Source organism: Dendrobates tinctorius, unplaced genomic scaffold, assembly GCF_039654945.1.
Source record: "Dendrobates tinctorius isolate UK_male_01 unplaced genomic scaffold, ASM3965494v1 ptg000039l, whole genome shotgun sequence".
In the NCBI taxonomy this organism is placed as follows: domain Eukaryota; kingdom Metazoa; phylum Chordata; class Amphibia; order Anura; family Dendrobatidae; genus Dendrobates; species Dendrobates tinctorius.
The window spans coordinates 6,721,978-6,734,716 of NW_027361707.1; the positions used below are offsets into that span (position 1 = coordinate 6,721,978).

General features: G+C 48.1%; 1 protein-coding gene across 2 annotated transcripts in view; it reads right to left on the reverse strand.

Moving 5' to 3' along the window:
* The window catches only part of LETM1 (leucine zipper and EF-hand containing transmembrane protein 1), a 64,318-nt gene that overhangs the window by 37,348 nt on the left and 14,231 nt on the right, over positions 1-12,739 (reverse strand). For both annotated transcript variants that reach the window (XM_073574437.1, XM_073574438.1), the window contains exon 7: positions 3,950-4,069. In XM_073574437.1, the coding sequence (XP_073430538.1) occupies positions 3,950-4,069 (120 nt within the window). The remainder of the gene's footprint in view (positions 1-3,949; positions 4,070-12,739) is intronic.

Here is a 12,739-nt window from a genome sequence, read left to right on the forward strand (position 1 = left end):
AATAACGGGATTTAGATGTGGAATTGAGGATATCATTGTACGCGGATGATCTACTTTTATATTTAGACAGGGTACATTCCTCGATTTTGCCGGCAATGGGGATCATTTGGGAGTTTGGGTTGAGGTCTGGCCTTCGGATTAACTGGTCCAAATCGGCTTTAATGCCGATAGACCCTCTCCCGGTGGATTTCTCGGATTTGCAGATACCGGTCCCTGTAGTTCGGGAGTTAAAGTATCTGGGAATAATTGTTAGTCCTGCCCTGAAGGATTTTCGGGCTCTAAATCTGGAACCCGTTGCAGCGATTTAGAACAAAAGTACATGCTTGGTGTCGTCTGCCGTTGTCGAATATTGGTAGATCTAACTTAATCAAAATGGTAATGATGCCACAATTGCTATATTTGGTACATAATTCTCCGGTGTGGATCTGTAGGGAATTTTTTGCAAAAATAAATACATTATTCCGGGAACTAATTTGGAAGAAAAAACAGGCTAGGGTTCGTTTGGAGATGCTGCAGCGAGGAAAGGAGAAGGGAGGATTGGCGGTGCCAAACCCATACATATACTATATAGCCTCCAAGATGCAACATTTTAGGGGTTGGGGTAGAGACGGAGCGTACGATAGTGATGGTGACATTGTGAGAGAAGGATCGGTATGGAAATATCCAGGTTGCCGGTTGGATGTGGGACGACGGCAGATAAATGGGGCACGATACCCCACTTTGGCTATGATTTTTAGGGTGTGGGACAGGAGTAAGTCTCTTTTGAAGATAAATGGGCCCACGGAGTTCTGGCCATTGTGGCGGAATCCGAATTTGCAAGAGATTAAAAAATTAGTGGGGTTCGGAAGATGGGAAGATAAAGGGATTTATCTGGTGTCTCAAGTATTGCAAAATAACACTCTTAAGAGTTTTGAACAATTGAGAACAGAATTTCACCTCCCACATGTCTTCTTTTATCAGTACTTACAGCTGAGACATGCATTAGAAAAACAGAGAAGGACAAATCCGGTGATAGTGACACATAATCAAACACTACATATGCTACTTACATCTGAGTCCTCTAAGGGTCTTATCTCTGAATTATACAAAAGATTATTGCCTGCCCATCTGGAGACATATCCACTGACTGCTGCTAAGAATAAGTGGGAACAGGACGTTGGCCCCCTGACGGAGGAACAATGGTCCGACATTCTAGCACAGATCCCTAAACTGGCGGTTTCTGAGTGCCAGCGGCTTTCGCAAATATATATCTCATTCACAGGGTATATAAAACACCCAGCTTATTATTTAAAATGGGACTTAGGCCCCATACACAATGTGTTAGGTGTGGGCAGAATGATGCATGTTATGTGGGAGTGCGGGCGTATTGGGGATTTCAGGAGGCAGACCCTGGGACTCATAGCCCAAGTATACCATATCACAATACGACCGTCACCTCGTCTATGTTTGTTGAATTTGTGGGAGGAGGGGGTTGACCCGGACTCTGCAGTGGCCCTGGGAGTAGCACGCATCCTGTATCAGGCAAGAAAGATACTGGCATATCATTGGTTGAATCCTATGCCACCAACATTGTCAGAGCTTAAAAATAAACTAAATAATGTCATTAGATTGGAAAGGTGGGCTTATTTAAAAAGAAAAGCATTGAGAAAGTTTTACAAAATTTGGCAGCCATGGATGGAGTCACCGGGTCTCCCTCGGGCGCGTTGGTGCGGGAGGCGATGATGGACCAGTTACTATTGTGCTTGCAGTGAGGGGGTGCTTGGGGAGCAAAAATAAAGTCTAATGTTTTTGTGGTGAAGCGGATTTTGAGTGGCGCGATGGGAGGGGGTGAAGCGGATTTTGAGTGGCGCGATGGGAGGGGGTGAAGCGGATTTTGAGTGGCGCGATGGGAGGGGGCTGGAGGGGTCGGATCTGATGTCCACGAGGGGCGGGAGGGGCGAAATATGATGCGAGGTGGCGCGACTGGTGGGGGTGGTTTTCCCACTGAACTGAGGCACTGCTGTATAATTTTGTTTCTTGTTTATTTGTGGAGCCATGTTGTTTGTAGGCTCAATTTATATAAGTAACTGTGTTTTGAGATCTTCTTTCTATTTTTTCTTACAGAGGAAGAATTTTGCACTTTAAATAATATCTGCTTTCCATGTAACTATTTACTGGTTATACAGTCATATGTTAAAGTTTGGGCATCGCTATTAATGTTAACCTTTTTTCTTTATAACAATTTTGGTTTTTGCAACAGCTATTTCAGTTTCATATATCTAATAACTGATGGACTCAGTTATATTTCTGGATTCAAATGAGGTTTATTGTACTAACAGAAAATGTGCAATCTGCATTTAAACAAAATTTGACCGGTGCAAAAGTATGGGCACCCTTATCATTTTCTTGATTTGAACACTCCTAACTACTTTTTACTGACTTCCTGAAGCACTAAATTGGTTTTGTAACCTCATTGAGCTTTGAACTTCATAGCCAGGTGTATCAAATCATGAGAAAAGGTATTTAAGGTGGCCACTTGCAAGTAGTTCTCCTATTTGATTCTCCTATGAAGAGTGGCATCATGGGATCCTCAAAACAACTCTCAAATGATCTGAAAACAAAGATTATTCAACATAGCTTTTCAGGGGAAGGATACAAAAAGTTGTCTCAGAGATTTAACCTGTCAGTTTCCACTGTGAGGAACATAGTAAGGAAATGGAAGAACACAGGTACAGTTCTTGTTAAGCTCAGAAGTGGCAGGCCAAGAAAAATATCAGAAAGGCAGAGAAGAAGAATGGTGAGAACAGTCAAGGACAATCCACAGACCACCTCCAAAGACCTGCAGCATCATCTTGCTGCAGATGGTGTCACTGTGCATCGGTCAACAATACAGCGCACTTTGCACAAGGAGAAGCTGTATGGGAGAGTGATGCGAAAGAAGCCGTTTCTGCAAGCACGCCACAAGCAGAGTCGCCTGAGGTATGCAAAAGCACATTTGGACAAGCCAGTTACATTTTGGAAGAAGGTCCTGTGGACTGATGAAACAAAGATTGAGTTGTTTGGTCATACAAAAAGGCGTTATGCATGGAGGCTAAAAAACACAGCATTCCAAGAAAAACACTTGCTACCCACAGTAAAATTGGGTGGAAGTTCCTTCATGCTTTGGGGCTGTGTGGCCAATGCCGGCACCGGGAATCTTGTTAAAGTTGAGGGTCGCATGGATTCAACTCCGTATCAGCAGATTCTTGACAATAATGTGCAAAAATCAGTGACGAAGTTGAAGTTACGCAGGGGATGGATATTTCAGCAAGACAATGATCCAAAACACCGCTCCAAATCTACTCAGGCATTCATGCAGAGGAACAATTACAATGTTTTGGAATGGCCATCCCAGTGCCCAGACCTGAATATCATTGAACATCTGTGGGATGATTTGAAGCGGGCTGTCCATGCTCGGCGACCATCAAACTTAACTGAACTGGAATTGTTTTGTAAACAGGAATGGTCACAAATACCTTCATCCAGGAACTCATTAATAGCTACATGAAGCGACTAGAGGCTGTTATTTTTGCAAAAGAAGGATCTACGAAATATTAATGTCACTTTTATGTTGAGGTGCCCATACTTTTGCACCGGTCACATTTTGTTAAAATGCAGATTGCACATATTCTGTTAGTACAATAAACCTCATTTGAATCCAGAAATATAATTGAGTCCATCAGTTATTAGATATATGAAACTGAAATAGCTGTTGCAAAAACCAAAATTGTTATAAAGAAAAAAGGTTAACATTAATAGGGGTGCCCAAACTTTAACATATGACTGTATAAGATGTCATATTTTTTCTGTATTGATTCCTGGATGTTTAATAAAAAAAGATCTGATCTAAAAAAAAAAAAATCTGTGTCCCCCGAGGTTCCTCGGCTGTAATGTTGCTCCCAACGAACGAGGCCTTGCAGCAGTCTCTAACCTGTTTCAGCTGCTCTCGTAACCGTTCCTCCGTGACACCGAGCGCTCTCATTCCTCTGGCCCGGCACGCGGCCTGCAACTCCTTAACATTCAGCGAGTCCACCCCTTCCTCTGCGATCAGCTGTCACCGAAAAGAACACAAAGCAATATAACAAGTGTTTTCCAGACGGACGGAGGTTTCTATTTTTCTTCCAATATGGGAAATTACAATTTCAGAAAACTACAGCTGAAGTTTGTTTAAAGAGAAAATACCTAGCTTCACTCACCCTCCCTGGGTCCGGTACCTAGTCTGCTGCTTCCAGTGATTTTTGCAGGGGTGAGGTCACGCTGAAGCCAATAACTGAACTCACCGATTGGCTGCAGGGCCAGCTACGTGACATCAACATCAGCTAACCCCAGCTTACCCCAGAGTTATTTATGACCTTGTTTACTCTGGCTTGATCATATGCATCTGGTCCACTCTTAATGGTGCGACCAAGATGAGCAGAGACCACTCCTCTCTGCTTCACACCTGACTGCACTTAGTTGTACATATATTGCATAGCTCAAGTCTGCATAGACGTCAGTCTGCAGTGTGATTCCTATAAGTGTGTTCTAGAAGTGTGAAGATAAATTTTAGAATTAAAACCAGAATTGGAACTGAAGGTAACTGTACACAGTCACTGTAAACAATGTTTGTTTTCACTTTCACCCCAATAATCCTTCACTTTCTGCTAATTCCCCTAATCCCTACTCCTAGTAAGGAACTTTTCATCTCTTCTTCAATCCTCCCCATCCGTCTCGCCTCCTCCTCAAAACTGTTCCTTAACATACAATCCTCTGTCTCCAAACACAGACAGCCCCCTCATGCCCTCTCCTGCTCCCACCTGCTAACACTTTCTCTGCTCCTTCTCACTGCTGGTGATATCTCTCCAAATCCTGGTCCTCCTCACCACATTCCCACAGTCATTTCTACCTCCCATCCACGCTCTATCACAACCTTCCGTAACCTCTCCAACCTTATACCCATTCACCCGGACCCCGCTCCCCCAGTCCCACTAACAGGAGCTCTGTGGAACGCTCGCTCTGTCTGCAACAAGCTTTCCTACATCCATGATCTTTTTGTTACTACCAAACTTTCCTTCCTCGCCATCACCGAAACCTGGCTCACCCCTTCTGACACAGCCTCTCCTGCTGCACTTTCATATGGTGGCTTCCACCTTTCTCACACCCCCCGCCCCACCAGCAAACATGGCGGAGGAGTTGGTTTTCTCCTGTCAGATACCTGCTCCTTCACCCCAATCCCACTGCCACCCTCCCTTCCTTTGAGGTGCACTCTGTGCGCATATACTCCCCCTCCAACTGGCTGTCATCTACCGGCCCCCAGGGCCTGCCACCACCTTCTTTGACCACTTCACCACCTGGCTACTTCATTTCCTTTCCGCGGACATCCCTACTATCATCATGTGGCGACTTCAACATCCCCATTGACACTTCCCTCTCAGCTTCCACTAAACTTCTCTCACTTCCTCCTTCGGCCTGACTCAATGGTCTTCTACAGTCACCCACAAAGATGGCCACACACTGGACCTCATCTTCACCCGCCTCTGCTCCCTATCTAACCTCTCTAACTCACCTCTTCCTCTTTCTGACCACAACCTTCTCACATTCTCTTCCCTCTCCACTCCATGTCTACAATACCCAACCCCACAAACTTTCACACCCTCACAGAAATCTTAAACACCTTGATCTACACTCATTCTCTGAATCCCTCCTCCCTCTCACAGATATACATTCCTTACACTATGCGGATGACGCTGCTGCTCTACATAACACCACAATAGCTGTAGCTTTGGAATCTGCTGCCCCACTTACACATACCAAAGCTCGCAAAATCAACAGGCAGCCCTGGCACACCAGCCTGACCAAAGAACTGAGGCGAGCTTCCAGGGCTGGTGAGCGCAGATGGAAAAGATCCCACTCCAACGAGCACTTCATCGCATTCAAACAGTCTCTCACTACTTTCAAGACCACAATCACCACAGCTAAACAAACCTACTTCTCATCGCTCATATCCGCCCTGTCTCACAAACCTAAACAGTTATTCAACACCTTCAATTCTCTCCTCCCTCCCCACTCATCTCAGCTGAAGACTTTGTCTCATTTTTCAAGCAGAAGATTGATAACATCAGAGACAGTTTTGGTCAACAACCCCCAGAGCCCCTCCTCCCAACTTCCCAGCCCTCCACCTCCAAAACCAACTTCTCCACCATTACAGAAGATCGACTCTCCACTCTACTCTCAAGATCACATCTCACCACTTGTGCACTTGACCCGATCCCTTCCCACTTCACCCCAAACCTCACCACAGTCTTCATCCCAACCCTAACCCATCTCTTCAACCTATCACTAACAACTGGTGTTTTCCCCTCAAGCTTTAAACATGCCTCAATCACACCTATCCTCAAAAAGCCCTCTCTTGACCCATCCTCTGTATCTAGCTATCGCCCTATATCACTTCTCCCCTATGCCTCCAAGCTACTGGAACAACACGTCTACCTTGAACTGTCCTCCCATCTCTCTTCTTGCTCCCTCTTCGACCGCTTACAATCTGGCTTCCGGTCATACCACTCCACCGAAACTACCCTTACTAAGGTCACCAATGACCTCTTAACCGCCAAGAGCAAGCAACACTACTCTGTCCTCCTCCTCCTGGACCTGTCAGCTGCCTTTGACACAGTGGACCATTCCCTACTATTACAGACCCTCTCATCCCTTGGCATCACAGACTTGGCCTTGTCCTGGATCTCATCATACCTAACAGACCGGACACTCAGCGTCTCACACACCATCTCCTCACCCCCTATCTGTCGGAGTCCCACAAGGTTCAGTCCTAGGACCCCTGCTCGTCTCCATTTACACCTTTGGCCTGGGACAGCTTATAGAATATCATGGCTTTCAGTATCATCTCTATGCTGATGACACACAGATCTACATCTCTGGACCAGATATCACCTCCCTGCTAACCAGAATCCCTCAATGTCTGTCCACTATTTCATCCTTCTTCTCTACCAGATTTCTGAAACTTAACATGGACAAAACAGAATTCATCATCTTTCCCCCATCTCACGTGACCCCAACGAACCTATCCATTACAGTAAATGGCTGCCCACTCTCCCCAGTCCCACAAGCTCGCTGCCTCGGGGTAATCCTTGATGCTGATCTCTCCTTCAAACCACATATCCAAGCCCTTTCCACTTCCTGCCGACTTCAACCCAAAAATATTTCACGAATCCGTTCCTCAACCAAGAATCTGCAAAAACCCTAGTCCATGCCCTCATTATCTCTCGCCTTGACTACTGCAACCTCCTGCTCAGTGGCCTCCCCTCGAACACTCTCGCACCCCTCCAATCTATTCTAAACTCCGTTGCCTGACTAATACACCTGTCCCCCCGCTATTCCCCAGCTTCTCCCCTCTGTCAATCCCTTCACTGGCTCCCCATTGCCCAGAGACTCCAGTACAAAACCCTAACCATGACATACAAAGCCATCCACAACCTGTCTCCTCCATACATCTGTGACCTCGTCTCCCGGTACTTTCCTGCACGCAACCGCCGATCCTCACAAGATCTCCTCTTCCCACAATCGCATACAAGATTTCTCTCGCGCATCACCCCTACTCTGGAACTCTCTACCACAACATATCAGACTCTCACCTACCATCGAAACCTTCAAAAAGAGCCTGAAGACCCACCTCTACCGACAAGCCTATAACCTGCCGTAACCACCGATCGACCAAACCGCTGCATGACCAGCTCTACCCTCGCCTACTGTATTTTCACCCATCCCTTGTAGATTGGGAGCCTTCGCGGGCAGGGTCCTCTCTCCTCCTGTACCAGTTATGACTTGTATTGTTCAACATTATTGTACTTGTTTTTATGTATACCCCTCCCTACATATAAAGCGCCATGGAATAAATGGCGCTATAACAATAAACAATAATAATAATAATAATAATCATCATCAACACTGCAGGCAATATCACACACCGGGAGATGCGGTGGAAACTGTGTTGGACCCAAGGCAGGTGAGTAAAGCAAATTTGGTGTTTTCTCAAATCTAGAAAGTAATTTTATATATACACACATACTTTTCCCCCCCCCCCCCCATTTTAAAATCGTCCTTTAACGCCAAGATCACTTGAGATTGCAGCTGGTAGCCCCAGTGGTCTTACTTTTATCATCAGGTGGTAAATGTTGGCTTTGGGTGTGGTGTAAAATCAAGTACAGGTTTCTAATGCTAGAGAAAAAAAACTGAGGAAGATCAACTCTGCTAAATGCCCCAAAATTATGGTGCAAAATGTCCCAGAATAAAAAAAAAAAGGAGATTTTTGTGTACTCACCGTAAAATCTTTCACTTAGCCTCTAATTGGGGGACACAGAACCATGGGTGTTATGCTGCTGTCCACTAGGAGGCGACACTATGCATAATCTGAAAAAGATTAACTTTGGCTCCTCCTCTGCAGTATACACCCCTGGACGGCGTCAGCCTTCTCCAGTTTTGTGCCAAAGCATTAGGAGGAACGTAACCAAATAACATAACCATGCCTGTAAGAAGGCTACTATGTACGAGCTCAAAGAACAATATGAGAACTCAACCGTAAAACAACGGCCCATAAGGGCAACAGGGTGGGAGCTGTGTCCCCCAATTAGAGGCTAAGAGAAAGAGATTTTACGGTGAGTACACAAAAATCTGCTTTACTCTGTCGCCTCATTGGGGGACACAGAACCATGGGACGTCCCAAAGCAGTCCCTATGTGGGAAGCAATGGACGAATATTGTGCTAGCAGATCCCTAAATTTGGGGCACTGCCGCCTGCAGAACCAGTCTACCCAGGCTCGCATCTGCTGAGGACTGGGTATGAACACTGTAGTGTTTCATAAACGTGTGTAGGCTGGTCCAAGTGGCCGCCTTACACACTTGTTGTGCCGAAGCCTGATGCCGAATGGCCCAGGAGGCCCCTACTGCCCTTGTAGAGTGTGCCGTGATACCGGCCGGAAGAGGGGAACTGTTAAGTCGGTAGGCCTCATGTATGGTGGACTTGATCCACCTGGCAAGGGTACCTTGGAAGCCGGCAGCCCCTTGCGACTACCTTCCGGAAGAATGAAGAGGGAATCAGACTTCCGGAAAGGTGCAGTCCTGGACACGTAAATCCGCAATGCTCTGACGAGGTCAAGCGTATGCAGAGCCTTCTCCACTCTATGAACCGGAACCGGGCAAAGGGATGGCAGTGAAATCTCCTCATTGAGGTGAAAGTTGGACACAACCTTCGGAAGGAAGGATGGTACCGTGCGGAGAACCACCTTGTCCTGGTGAAAAGCTAGGAAAGGCCGTCTGCAGGAAAGTGCTGACAATTCCGACACTCTGCGTAACGAGGTGATCGCCACTAGAAAAACCACTTTCTGAGACAGAATGGAAAGTGGAACTCCTCTAAGAGGTTCGACGGGTGGAGCTTGCAATGCTGTCAGGACCAGATTGAGGTCCCACGTATCCAGCGGACGTTTGTAGGGAGGAACCAAATCGGGAAACTCCCTGGATGAAAGTCCTGACTTGCGGTTTAATAGCAATGCGCTTTTGAAAAAGGACTGAAAGCGCCGACACCTGACTCTTAAGCGAGCTTAAGGATAGCTTGGCGTCTAGGCCCGATTGAAGAAAACCTAGTACCTTCGGGAGGGAATAAGGGAGTGGGACTTGTCCATGAGTTTCGCACCAAGAAAAGAAAGCTCTCCAGGTACGATAATAGAGCTTGGCGGAGGCAGGCTTCCTTGCCCTGATCATAGTTGCAATGACTGCCGGTGAAAAACCTGCCTGGGTTAGAATCCAGGTTTCAAGGGCCATGCCGTCAAATTGAGAGCCCCTGAATTCTGGTGGAAGAACGGACCTTGTGACAGAAGGTCGTGACGGTCGGGTAGACGCCAGGGGACGTCTGCAGTAAGTTGAACGATGTCGGCGTACCATGTACGTCTGGCGCGATGAGGATGGTTGGAACTCCCTCTTGCTTGATCTTCCTCACGACCCTGGAGATTAGGGGGAGGGGTGGAAAAATGTACAGGAGTCGGAACTGGGACCAGTCCTGGACCAGGGCATCCGCTCCGAGTGACCGCGGGTCGTGTGTCCTGGCCATGAAATTGGGGACTTTGGTATTGAGATGGGATGCCATTAGGTCCACCTCCGGGGTTCCCCAACGTTGACAGATCTGGTAAAAAATCTCGGGATGGAGAGACCACTCCCCCGAGTCCATTCCTTGCCTGCTGAGGAAGTCGGCTTCCCAGTTTTCTACACCTGGAATGTGGACCGCAGAAAGTACCGACCTCGTGTCTTCTGCCCAGCGGAGGATATGCGCCACTTCTCTCATCGCCTGGGCGCTGCGGGTCCCGCCTTGGTGGTTCACGTATGCCACAGCCGTGGCATTGTCCGACTGTATCCGTATGTGCGAGGCTGCAAGCAAGTGATGAAAGGCTCTCAGTGCCAAGAGGATGGCCCTGATTTCCATAATATTGATGGGCAATGTCACTTCCCTCGGTGACCACTTGCCTTGTGCCCTGTGATGTAGGTGCACCGCCCCCCAGCCTGTCAGGCTTGCATCGGTAGTCAGGATCTTCCATTGTCCTGAGAGAAAGGGCTTCCCTCGTGAAAGCGAGGTTGGTTTGAGCCACCAATGCAGGGACCTCCTGGTTGACGACGTCAACCTGTACTCCCTGTCGAGGGATAAGGGATTCCTGTCCCAAGATCTGAGTATGGCTAGTTGAAGGACCCCGAGGTGAAACTGGGCAAATGGCACTGCCTCTATTGCTGCTGCCATCCGGCCGAGGACTCTCATGGCAAACCGGAGAGATCGAGGAGGACTGCGAAGGAGTGTACGAACTCCCAGACGGATGGCCAGTGTCTTGTCCTTGGGAAGGAGCACCAGGCCCCTGGAGGTGTCGAATAACATTCCCAGGAATGTTAGAGTCTGACTTGGGATAGTCGACGATTTCTGTAGGTTGACTAGCCATCCCAGGCGACTCAGTGTGTCTATTGTGATTGAGACACTGACCTCGCAGTCTTTGAAAGTGGGAGACTTGATGAGGGGGTTGTCCAGGTACGGGATGACTAGAATGCCTCTTGAGTGCAGAGCGTCCATGGTAGCCGCCATGACTTTGGTGAACGTTCTTGGAGCCGTGGCGAGTCCGAACGGAAGGGCGACAAACTGGTAGTGGTTTTGGTTGATCGCGAACCTGAGAAACCTTTGGTGGGCGGGGGCAATTGGTATGTGCAGATACGCATCCTGTATGTCTATGGAGGCAAGGTATTCTCCCTGCTCCATGGATGCAATGATGGACCGGAGGGACTCCATGCGGAAATGACGGACCCGTACGTAATTGTTGAGCTGTTTTAGGTCCAGTATGGGTCGGACGCTGCCTCCTTTCTTGGGGACTACGAACAGATTTGAGTAGAACCCTCGGAATCTCTCGTTCGCGGGAACCAGCACCACAACTCCTGCTTGATGGAGAGAGAGGAGACCGCTTGGTGGAAAGCACGAGCCTTGTCTGGTAGTGTTGGAGGAATAGAGAGGAAGAACCGGTTCGGTGGAGCGGAAGTGAACTCTATCTTGTATCCGGAAGACACTATTTCCCTGACCCACTTGTCTTCTGTAATAGGCAGCCAGACTTGCTGAAAGAGTAAAAGTCGGCCGCCTACTGGTGGGGTGTCTTCCGGAGTTCGTGAGTCATGATGAAGCGAAGTTCTGAGGTTTTCCTCCCTTGGGTTTCGCTTGGCCTGCTTTCGACTGCCAAGACCTGTCCGGTTGCTGCTGCGTCCGTGGGTTGTCCCTGCGTGGAGAGCTGTTACGGTTTTGCGCTGGGCGCGAAACGGACCAGCCCGAGGAATTCCGAAAGGATCGGAATCGTGTCTGGTTTCTTCGTTTAAACGTGCGTTTCGGTTTTAGTTGAGGGAGAGAGGTACTCTTACCCCCAGTGGCATTGGCTATCATTGTGTCCAACTTTTCGCCGAAAAGTCTTCCAGTAACATACGGAAGTAGCGTGAGGGACTTCTTTGAGGCGGCATCCGCTTTCCATTCTCGCAGCCAGAGGATGCGTCGGATCGTGATGGCGTTTGATGCTATTCCCGCTACACCTCTTGCGGAATCCAGGGCTGCATGAATCATGTAGTCTGCTACCACTGCTATCTGGACCGCTTGGTCCGAGAGCTCAGGATTTGAAGCTTGAAGACCCTCCTGTAGTTTTTTGGCCCAAGCCAGGATGGCCTTGGCCGCCCACACTGAAGCAAACGCAGGGCCCAGAGAGGCGCCTGCCGCTTCGAAAATAGAACGAGCCATGCTTTCTACTTTCCGGTCTGCTGCGTCCCTGAGAGTTGAGCTATCTGGCAGAGAGAGTAAGGTCTCCGCTGCTAGCCTCGAAACCAGGGGGTCCACTTCAGGTGGATCTGTCCATTGTTTGGTGTCTGTCTGTGGGAAGGGGTACTTCGCTTCCAAATATTTGCGATTAGCAAATTTTTTCTCAGGCTGCGCAAACTGTTTGGTAAGTATTTTCTCAAACTCATGGTGATTAGGGAAGACCTTAGGTGGTTTCTGAACACTTTCGAAGCAAATCCTATGTTCCGGGACTTCCGGGGCCGACTCTGGAATTTTTAGCACCCGATGGATGGCAGAGATTATGTCCTCAACTAGCGCTGTATTGCTAGGGGGAGAAGGTACCACGGACCTCTCCGTCTCGTTATCCGAGTCGGAGTCACAGATGCCCTCCGAATCCTGT